Source organism: Pseudogymnoascus destructans (assembly GCF_001641265.1).
Source record: "Pseudogymnoascus destructans isolate 20631-21 unplaced genomic scaffold scaffold_13, whole genome shotgun sequence".
In the NCBI taxonomy this organism is placed as follows: Eukaryota; Fungi; Ascomycota; class Leotiomycetes; order Thelebolales; family Thelebolaceae; genus Pseudogymnoascus; species Pseudogymnoascus destructans.
Window position 1 is genome coordinate 119,468 of NW_020167532.1, and position 11,176 is coordinate 130,643.

Here is an 11,176-nt window from a genome sequence, read left to right on the forward strand (position 1 = left end):
GGATGCTGTCCCTGTTCAGTTTGGTAGTTCCATAAGGGTGCGACTCAGATTTTCCTGCGTTCCTTCAAATATCTGATATTCTGCCAACCCCACCGCCAACGTTGCTGTGGTAACGACCCTGCAGCTGGTCAAAGTCACGACTCCATGACCAACTCTCCGATCCACATCGAATTGATCAATATATCATGTTGAATTTTGCGGCTTGCTGTGGTTACATACCCTCATGGAGTTTTTTGTAATGATTAGACTTGGATAATACTAAATGCACCTTTTCAGCTTCCAGAATGGCCTCTTTACACGACAAACTCGAATTGGTCAAAAGTGCACTTAGCTCGACATCAACAAGCACCCCGGCGACGGTGTCTACCCTCAGCGACCTTTTGGCTCCGAAAACCGCGCCGAATGGCCAGAAAGATGCAATTCCTGCTGCAGGAGTCGGACGGAAAAGGGCGGCTACCCAGACTGCTCAGATAAAGCCAGGGAGGACGACAAGGCCGGCAACCAAGAAAACACTGCTAGAATCCCAAAAGTCCGATAGCCATGAAGCAGAAGAATTATCTGCCAAAGAAAAGGCAATCCTAGCCACCGAAGTTATCAATATAACTCTCAAGACACTGAGCGCTGCTGCAACACCATCAAACCAAGTACGAAAGCAGCCACAATTGCGTGGAGACCTCGAGACGCCTGTTCGCAAAGCTCTACGAAGGTCCAACTCTCTTCCTCAATCACCGCTCCACCCGCGGTCATTGAATAGAGTTGCCAGTTCCCCAAATGTCGCAAACCGGCTGATACGCTCTCCATCCTCGTCCTCAACGTCAACATCATCGATTGGTTCTGGTCCCAGAGCCGTCGCCGAATGCTCGCGCATTGCATTCGCGTGCCTGCGGATGCTGCAATCTTCGAAAACACCAACTATCGACTTGCCTCCTATGCAAATAGAAAACGGGATGTCTGCGTTGGTGGGAAAATTAATATTGCTGGGATTGGACGACCTTGCGTTAAAGGAGCTACGGATCTTAAAAAGGCGATTGGATGCTGCATTCAAGCCATCCGAGAAGCCCCGCGCGAAGAAAGAGACAGCCAAAGATATATCCCCTTTGGTTCCAAGTTTGTCGCCGCTTAGGTTTGACGAGTTGCTTGAATTCGAAACTGTGCCTATCGAAGGGCCTTTGTTAAGCATCGCCTTTACTACCCAGCTTCAGGCGCTCAAACTACTTACGACATCAAAGAAACCGTCAGCAATTATAGCTGCTATGCCCAAACTACAACCGGAATATCACTGCTCGCCGACTCAACTTCTGGTCCAATCTTCCAAGATTTCATCCTCTCTTGCCACAAAATCGGCACGACAGTTAGAGTCATTGGCCCAGATTATACTTTCCTTGAGCCCATCAATCTCATCCTCTGAGGATACGGCTGCAGTTTCGCCAAAATTGCACGTCGGCCCAGACGCAGCACTTCAACTTCAAACAATTGCATTTTCCACCAGGTACACATGGTGGTCAATCGCCGGCTATAAGGGTGATATCGACAACGACATTTTCGAGCCGTATTCTCGATGCATGGCAGCCTTTACCAGACGAAGCCGAGGCCTAGCAGCGTCTGCATACGAATTTGCCCTGCAATCATACAACGCTCTTGTAGATTTTACGTCTGCCCAAAAGAAAGGCCTGAATATTGCAACTGGCTCGCCACTATATGGGATCCATAAGCTTCTAGCGTCGCTGGCACAAGATTTCGGATGCGACGATGAAGCCATCCGATGGGTTGAAAAGCTTCAAGGCTGCGAAAGTTCATCCGAAGCTCAAAAGTGCGCCATCGCGGCGAAACTGGTAGCGTTGAAGCTACGGACTGATCCGCAGGATCCTATCATAGAAGAGCTGCTTATGACAGTAGTGCAGGGCCTGGAGTCATCTATAAAGGGAGATGGCACAGAGCTTGACGAATTAATGACTGAGGTTTCCAGAGCAAGAAGAGCTGCAATAATGCTGGTGTCAAAAAAGCTGGGAGCAAATGATGATGCGCCTGCAGCGATAAACGAAGACCCGCGACAGTTATGCGAGTCTTTGGTTCTCCAATGCCCCCGATTTTCACTCAGATATCTGGGCAAAGCTCCAGGCAATGAAGCATCAACAAAAGTCATAGTTCGCTTCGAACAGCGACGCCACCACCTTGCTAGAAGTGTCCCCGGCACTGTGGACTCTGCGTTATATTTGGCTAAGGCCCTTCGAACCCAAGGTCGATTGACTTGGGAGATTATGGACTCTCTTCTTCAGGACTGCCTAGCACTACTAGAGGCCGCCGACATTTCCATGCCTGACAGCAATAACGATTCGGACTTAACCCGCACCTCATACTTTGCTCGGATTTCGAATTTATATTATTCACAACATCTTGATATGCGCCGAGATGCCTCCAGCCCTAAGGATGTCCAGAATTTGCGGCCCCTACGTCGATCGATTGACTCGATCCGTTCGAGGCCCGTAACGGAGAAAAAGGTAGCCGCATTTACAGCAAAACTTGAACGCATGGGGGACTTGCTTCGATTTGCTGGACGTCTAGATGAAGCCAGGGATATTATTCTGCTTCTTCGAGACGAACTCATCGCCGACGGTGCTTTGGCTCTTGTAGCATCAGCGGCCTCGACCCTTCCCATACGGGCTGCATGGGACCAAACTGAGAGTACCTTGCTGCTTGCCCGAGCATTTTACCTTTTAGTGAAGCTCAAGAAAAAAGCTCCTAGCACGCTTCATGATCTCTCACTCGACGATGAAACTTGGGCCCCTGAGGAAAAAGGGGTTGTCTTTGAACACATCCAGGATATCCTGTCTCGACAACCCGAAACCTCATCCGAACTCCAGAAAGCTGTGTACAAGGAACTTACCACCATATATGATGCCAGAGCGTTTCCTATCCGACGGCTCCGGGTTCTATGCAATTTTGCCCAAACGAATCCCGACCAGCGCCGTGACATTATCGAGGAAGCGCGCAGTACGACAACTTTGGCAAGCGTTGATTCAGTTGTTGCAAGCAGCAATGATTCTGGCCTCAACCAATATACGATGCATATTCGGTCTTTATTGACAAGCACGTTGGAGCTCATGGATGATCATCCAAGAATAGACCTCATCGAGCCACATCTGGCAACCTGGTCCAGTATTATCGACAAATGTAAAGACCAAGAAGCATTATCTCGGAATATTGATAATGTAGACATCTTGCAGGGCCATCTACAGTCTGTTGCCGATTTCTTAGATATGAAGGGGTACGGCAAAATGAGGGTTGCTGTTCTTCGAATGATTACCAACATCGACGAAATACCGCGCGGGTCAAACCCGGATGATATCGTTCTTGATTACTGTTTTTTGGCTAGCCAATACTTGGAACTTGGATACTCCGGGAAAGCTGGGCTTGCCTTGGACAAAGCTCAGTGCTTTGCCTCTTCTCATGGAGTAACCCCGAGTGCATCGATACGGCACCTGGTTGGTTACGCCGATTACTTGCTCAGGGTAGGGAACCTAGAAAAATGTGACGAAACACTATCTCGCGCCCATCAAGTTGCGGAGCACGAAAACGAGACTACAAATGGTAGCAATGCGACAAGTTATTCGGACAGGGATGGGAATGACCGCATTATAGCGGATGCTTCCATTGTTTATTCGGATCTCGCCCTCCAGCAAGGCAAACCACAGGAAGCTTTAATCCATGCGAAGCGAAGCTTAAGAATAATAGCCAGGGCGTGGAAGAGAGCAGAGAGGAACCAGGTGTCGCGAGTCAAGAGGAACCAATCGGCTGATGATGCTGCGATGGAAAAGCTGGTGGAAGAAAGCTCTAATCTAAACTTATCGACAACCTCGCCTGCATTACCTCAAGCACAAAACACTGATATTGGGCCTTCGGCGTGGATGCTGGCGCGACCAATGTTTCGATGCTTCGTACATTTATCACAGGTGTATACCCACCACGGCATGTTCCAGGACACCATTTATTATGCCGAGCAAGCCCACAAAATTGCCGTCAGCATAGATTCGACAAACTACATAGTGGAGGCTCTGGCATTGGTAGGCGGTGCTTGGTTGAAAGCGGGAAATACTGAAAAGGCGACTGAGTTTCTTACGAAAGCTAAGGACCTGGCTTCGGTGCAGAAGGAGGCACAGACTTTGGTGGTTCTAAGTGGCAACCTCGGAAGCCTTCACAGCGTACATGGCGACAAGACTGCTGAACTGGCTGCTTATGGTGAGGCGGAACGTACACTTAATTCGCTGACAAATTCAACCTATATCAGCGACCTAGACCGGGTCTTTGATGTCACAGTTATACTACAGGCTGAGATATCAAGGCTAACAATTGATGATACCAAGAAAAGGGGGAGGCCACAACGCAAAACGGTTGCAAAGGCGCCAGCGAAGAAAAGGGAAGCCGTCTCAAAACAGCGAGCAACTTCGCCAATCTCGATTGCAGAGCAGTGTGTCGGTCTAGTGTCTCTTAAGGGAGCTATTTTACGTCAAAAGGCCAGGTCATTTGCCCGATGGAACCGTTTCGAAGACTCATCGATGGTTTTGGAGGAAGCTGCAGAATACAGCCTCAGCTCTCTCGATGCTATTGAGACGCATGTTGCTCAAGCAGAGTGTTTGTTCCGACAGAGCTCGGCATTGCTGCCGGCCGACTCCGTTTATTCTGTGCTTCAGGACTCAACAATCTCGTTCCCGGCCGTTGTCGGCGCAAAGACGGCGTCTTTGGAGAGGGTATCCGCCGTTCGCACTACGCCTCCAAAGAAAAACCATAGTTCACCGCGCAATGCTTCATTACCTCGCGGGTCAGCTATGTCTTGGGTGGACCCTCTGAAACAAGCCCACGATCACCTGGTAGAAGCCTATTCTACTGCGTCGCAAATTTCGTCAACTCGGGTACTAACTCAAATCGCATCTTTCCTGAATACAACGAGCCTACTTCTCTCAACTTACCACGGGCTCAAACTCAAGGCTTTCCAGCCGGGCGCTGTAGCATCAGCATTAGGTAAGTTATCATAATTACAGTATTAAGGGATGGAACTGACAATACGCAGAGTTAGCAAAAGCAATTGCGGTTCAACGGGAGCGAGATGCCGTTATGTCGGACGTAGACGCGGAAACAACCAAAGAGGGAGATCTCCGATGGCCAGTTATCAAAACCGAAAGCCATCAAAATGATAGCAACGGCCGCCTAGCGATGCAGCAAGCTCGATTCCAAAAAGAATATATAGACATCATCCCATCCGCCTGGAAAGTGGTATCAGTCATGCTTAGTGAAAGTCGGGATGAGCTTGTGCTAGCTAAATTCGAAGCGGGGCACTCTCCTTTTATCCTGCGAGTACCCCTGGAGCGTAATAGTTCACGGGATGCGGATGAAGAAGTTTTCGGCTTTGACCAGGGAAAGGCGGAACTCCATGAAATTATCGACCTCGCCAATGCTAGTGCCCATGGAGGCCGTGATGTCTCCGGCCGGGAGGGAAAGATTGCGTGGTGGGCGGAGCGTGATGAGCTAAATGTAAGGCTCAAGGAACTCCTCGACAACGTTGAGAAGGTTTGGCTGGGTGGATTCAAGGGGATTTTCTCTCAACATACAATACAACCCGACTTGCTGGCACGATTCCAGAAATCATTCCAAAATACCCTAGACAAGTACCTTCCATCTCGACAGCGGACGAACAAGAGGAAGAAGGCAAGCCCTGGAGTCACCTTGGACCCACGGATTCTTGAGCTTTTCGTCGGGCTCGGAGACCCATTCTCGGAGGACTGTGATCTAGACGAGCCATTGACTGACCTTCTCTACTTCGTCGTGGACATTCTGCAATTCCACGGCGAGCGCAATGCATATGACGAAATAGACTTTGACTCTATGGTTCTCGACACGCTTGACGCGCTCCGTTGTTATCACCAAGCCGTAGCTAACGCTGGCGTCGCAGAACAAAGTCACACGGTCCTGATCCTCGACAAGTCTTTACATTCTCTCCCCTGGGAGTCTCTCCCGTGCATGGAAGGCCAGGCCGTATCAAGACTCCCATCCATGGGCTGCCTCCGCGACCGAATCCTAAGCCAGCAAAAGAAGGTGGCAATGGAGGGGCGGCCAGATGGCACATATATCAACCGCAGCAAAGGCAGCTATGTCCTCAACCCCGGCCAAGACCTCAAAACCACGCAAGCCACCTTTGCAAAGGGCCTTCAAAAACTCGACGACTGGAGCAGCGTCGTCGAGCGCGAGCCCGCGGAGACTGAACTGAAAGGCATGCTCGCCAATGGCGACCTGTATCTGTACTTTGGCCACGGCAGCGGCGCGCAGTACATCCGCTCTAAGACGATCAAGAAGCTCGAGACGTGCGCGACGACGTTCCTGATGGGCTGCAGCAGCGCTACCCTCGTTGATGTGGGTGAATTCATGCCCTACGGCTCGCCGATGAGTTATATGATTGCTGGTGCGCCGGCGGTGGTGGGCACGCTGTGGGATGTGACGGATAAGGATATCGATCGGTTTGCGAAGGGCACGTTTGAGTCGTGGGGGCTGTATGGTGGGGATGCGGCTGTGGCGGTGGAGAAGGCGACGAAGATGCCGGGGAGGGGGAGGAAGAAGGTCGAGCCGGTGGTGGTGGAGAGGGAGAGGGTGAGCTTGGTTAAGGCGGTGGCGGAGGGGAAGAAGGCGTGTCATTTTAAGTACCTTACTGCGGCGGCGGTGGTGGTGTATGGTGTTCCTGTTTATTTCGAGTAGAGGGGTGGTGCATTTGGGGTGGTTTTGGTGTTTGAAAGGGGGATTCATTGCTGGAGTTGCATTTTGGTGGCGTTTGAAGCGTCGCAGAGCGGTTACGATTGTTATAATCTATAAATGCTAATTAGATTTTATACTGATTCTGGTGTGTGCGATTTGGCTGTGAAAATGATGTGACAGGCTATTTATTATCTTAACATGACTTGCTCGGCCAATGCAGTCTCTCTTTTGGGCGGCATAGGTGAAGATCGGGATGCATAGGGGCGTAAGGCTGGCTGTGCGTGAAGCATTGCACAATAATGCCAACAAGCCGCACACGTAGGATTAATAATAAGCAAATCCCATCATACTGTCCGAGACGGATTATCTAAGCTGGAATATCCATTAAGTTACGAGTCGCCCAATCCCTATGGAAGGAATGGAAGGAAGCGGGGAAAGAGCAGCTTATGCATGGGATAGTGATATCATAGGATCACAGGATAATTATCTGGCAACTGATGATGATGGGGATCTGCACGAATGAATGGCTGTGATAGCGTAGTGGCGGACATATTTGTGAAAATTGGGGGTGCAGAACTACGAGGGCATCTCTGTGGTGGTGGCGTGGGGACGAGTGGATGGATGGCGGGTTGTGGTTGCGTGTATCGGGTTGCGCGCGCGTGTTGTTGTTGTCGTCGTCGTCGTCGCCGCGGGGGTTCATAGAGTAGTAGTTGTAGATTATAGATATTGTCCATTGCTTTGGATTTTCTTGTATATATCTCTCTCTACCTGTCGCCATTGCTGACCTCGTCGCCGTCGTGATCTGCTCTTTTTGTGTTGAGTTCCTCCTGGTATCCGCTGAAGCCACAGAGAGACCCCACGTCGAATCACCAACACGACGAAACCAGCTCGACATTCCAAGCCCTTCAGGAGCTGGAAGCTGGTCTTGATTGCATTGAAGCTTCATATATTTTTTCGGGTTTTCTCTCAGATTCACCATCATTCTACACAAGACGGGAGATATTTGCAGCAATTGCCGCCGGTGATCACTGGTATTTCGAATGGTAACTGTTGGAAGGTGAAAGAAGCTCTCTCCCCACAGCCCACAGGGACGAAAGTCGGACAACGCTCGGACACGGCTTGGACAGCTCGACGAGGACATCTTTTTTCTCCGAAATTATACCCAAGGACGTCAAGAATATATTTCTGTTTTAATTCATTCGACTGTGCTGTACTGCTGTGGTTCAGTGTATCATCTTTTTGGTGCTGTTGGTCTGTTGGTCTGTTGGTCTGTTGGTCTGTTGGTCTGTTGGTCTGTTGGTCTGTTGGTCTGTTGGTCTGTTGCTCTGTTGCTCTGTTGCTCTGTTGCTCTGTTGCTCTGTGCTCTGTTGCTCAGTTGCTCAGTTGCTCAGTTGCTCAGTTGCTCCTCCTGGGTTCAATTTGCTCCTATTCAACATTCAAACATCCCCATCTACACGCTGCAACTCCACTGGACGCAACTCACTGGACGAACTCACTGGACGCAACTCACTGGACGAACTCACTGGACGAACTCACTGGACGAACTCACTGGACGAACTCACTGGACGGACTTTGCACTCTCTCACTGGACGCACTCACTGGACGGACTCTGCACTCTCTCACTGGACGCACTCACTGGACGGACTCTGCACTCTCCCGCTGAACCCGTCGATTCTACCGTCTTCCTTCTCTACGGTACCACCCCACACCCAACCAAAAAAAAAATTGGCCCTAACGAATAGTTCCATACCAGAGAACCAAGCACAGCCCAGACAAACCTGCTGCTAGAGCCTAACCCCTTGCCTTATCTTGCCTCACCCGAAATCTTTCATTGATCCTCTCAATGAACTTCTTCCCCAAGTTATCCAAAAAATCAAAGAAGACCACCCCACCACCAGACGACGACAACACCCACGACCGCACTCCTCGCAACAACAGTAGTCCTCGCCAGAGTCCTTCTCCAAAGAAGTCCTCTAGCTCATCCTCGAGATCCAATCGTCGTGATTCGAGGGACGAACGCCGACACAGTCACACAACTTCCCACAACAGCGGCTCACGAGGCCCCACCCCAGTCTCGAGAGCCCATACCTTCGACGCAAATACACATCCGCTGAACCTTCCGCCAGACCTGCGACGACTGTCCGCATTGTCCAACATGGCCGAACAAATGCGTTCAGACCCGATGGAGGTCGACACTGACGTGCACGCACAGCCGTCGTCACCCGCAGAAAAAATCCCCGCAGCCTTCAATTCTACTACACCGAATGGCGCGAACGGCACAACGAACAAGGACAGCATGGACGTGGATAGCGGGGCGCCCACGCCTCCACCGCATAAGAGCCCTCCTACGAGCCCGGTTGCGGCTGCTCCTCCCACGCCAGAGGAGGCGGAAGCTTTCAAGAATGCTGGAAACAAGCATTATAAGGCGAAGGAGTACGGGAAGGCAATTGAGGAGTATACCAAAGGTACTATTATCCGACGCACGCACTCTGGAAATATCATATTAACCATATTATAGCCGTCGAGGCAATGCCGTCATCCGCAACATACCTGAACAACCGTGCCGCAGCCTACATCTCCAATGCAAACTACGACAAGGCCCTCGAAGACGCCCTACGTGCCAACGAGCTCGAGCCGAACAGCCCTAAAATCCTACTGAGGTTGGCACGCATTTACACAAACCTGGGCAGGCCGGAGGAGGCATTAAGCACATACGACCAGATCCAGCCCCCTCCATCAGCAAAGGATGTAGCACCAGCCAAGGCAATGAAGCAGCACATCTCAGTAGCAGAAGATGCGCTGAAGCACGGCACAACCGGCTCGATGGCCTTGCACGCCCTCGACCAGGCAGAGAAGTTCCTCGGTGTCGGTGCACAGAAGCCCAGAAAATGGCAGCTGATGCGCGGAGAGGCGTACCTCAAGATGGGCAATGTGAACGCCCTCGGAGACGCCCAGAACGTTGCCATGTCGCTGCTGAGGAGCAACAAATCCGACCCCGAGGCATTAGTGCTGCGAGGAAGGGCCCTGTACGCACAAGGCGACAACGAGAAGGCCATCCAGCACTTCCGCCAAGCACTGAACTGCGACCCCGACTACCGCGACGCCGTCAAGTACCTGCGCATAGTGCAGAAGCTGGACCGCATGAAGTCGGACGGAAACGCAGACTACAAGCTCGGGCACTGGCAGACGGCGCTGGACAAGTACACCGAGGCGCTAGAGGTGGACCCGCTCAACAAGGGCACCAACTCCAAGCTCCTCCAGAACCGCGCGCTGTGCCGCATCAAGCTGACGGACTACGAGGGCGCCATCGCCGACTGCGAGTCCGCGCTGCGCCTCGACTCCTCCTACACCAAGGCGCGCAAGACGAAGGCCATCGCGCTCGGCCAATCGGGCAACTGGGAAGAAGCCGTCCGGGAGCTGAAAGTGCTCGCGGAATCTGACCCTTCCGACACCACCCTGCCCAAGGAGGTCCGGAAGGCGGAACTGGAGCTCAAGAAGAGCAGGCGCAAGGATTACTACAAGATCCTTGGAATCGAGAAGGAGGCCAATGAGACGGAGATCAAGAAGGCGTACCGCAAACTCGCTATCGTGCATCACCCTGACAAGAACCCCGATGATAAGGACGCAGAGGACCGCTTTAAGGATATCGGCGAGGCGTACGAGACGCTCAGCGATCCGCAAAAGCGCGCTAAGTACGATAGCGGCGAGGACCTCATGGATCCCGCTGATATGTTTGGCGGCGGCGGATTCGGGGGTGGAGGTTTCGGTGGCGGCGGCGGAATGGGAGGGATCGATCCAGAGATCTTGTTCCAGATGATGAATGGTGGTGGTGGTGGCGGATTCGGCGGCGGTGGAAGGGGTGGTGGGTTCCCTGGCGGTGGGTTCTCAGGGGGTGGAGGTGGTGGGCAGCACTTCCATTTCGGATAGCCACCAACTACTACTACTCCAACAACACCGTCGAGTTCGGAGGATGAGAGCACCGGCGGCGGCGGTGGCGGCGGCGGTGTAGGCGATAGAGCGGGAAAACGGACGCGCTCACACTGGGAAGCGCCGGAGAGGGACCAGATGGACGGCACGTGGCGCGATAATCGCATAAAGCGCTTCCGCCAGTTCGGCTTCGTGCTCCTGGGCGTGCTGGCGTTCTTACCGCTCGAAGTCGTGCTGGGGCTCGCGGGGCTGGCGGCGGCTGCGTTGGCGGTGTCGAGGGATTTGAGGATGTGGATTGTACGTTGATGGTGTGGGCGTGTTTCTGCTCGGATTTTGGGATTTTTAAAGGGCGGGATGGGCTACCTACCATTTTGGCTTTTGTTTACTACAACTGGTTGGGAGGGGAGAAGTACAGTGTGTTTGGGAAGGATGGGGAGCAAGCATACGGATACACATACATGCATCATGGGTTGCATTGCATTATAGAGATTTCTAAGGAACTATAATTTCT

At 52.0% G+C, this 11,176-nt stretch overlaps 3 protein-coding genes across 3 annotated transcripts; 2 read left to right on the forward strand and 1 right to left on the reverse strand.

The window, feature by feature from the left end:
* Positions 1-15: 15 nt before the first annotated feature.
* Positions 16-8,007, forward strand: VC83_05217 (uncharacterized protein). The gene is made up of 2 exons (XM_024468841.1): positions 16-5,016; positions 5,066-8,007. The coding sequence occupies exons 1-2, from the start codon at positions 285-287 to the stop codon at positions 6,739-6,741; spliced, it is 6,408 nt and encodes a 2,135-aa protein (XP_024323361.1). The 5' UTR covers positions 16-284; the 3' UTR covers positions 6,742-8,007.
* Positions 7,211-7,879, reverse strand: VC83_05219 (uncharacterized protein; the record flags this gene model as incomplete). The annotated part of the gene is made up of 1 exon (XM_024468842.1): positions 7,211-7,879. One exon carries the CDS (start codon positions 7,877-7,879, stop codon positions 7,211-7,213), a length of 669 nt encoding a protein of 222 aa, XP_024323357.1.
* A 192-nt stretch (positions 8,008-8,199) lies between the features above and the next one.
* VC83_05220 (uncharacterized protein) lies at positions 8,200-11,167 on the forward strand. The gene is made up of 3 exons (XM_024468843.1): positions 8,200-8,433; positions 8,492-9,203; positions 9,257-11,167. The coding sequence occupies exons 2-3, from the start codon at positions 8,582-8,584 to the stop codon at positions 10,663-10,665; spliced, it is 2,031 nt and encodes a 676-aa protein (XP_024323188.1). The 5' UTR covers positions 8,200-8,433; positions 8,492-8,581; the 3' UTR covers positions 10,666-11,167.
* The last annotated feature ends 9 nt before the right edge of the window (positions 11,168-11,176 follow it).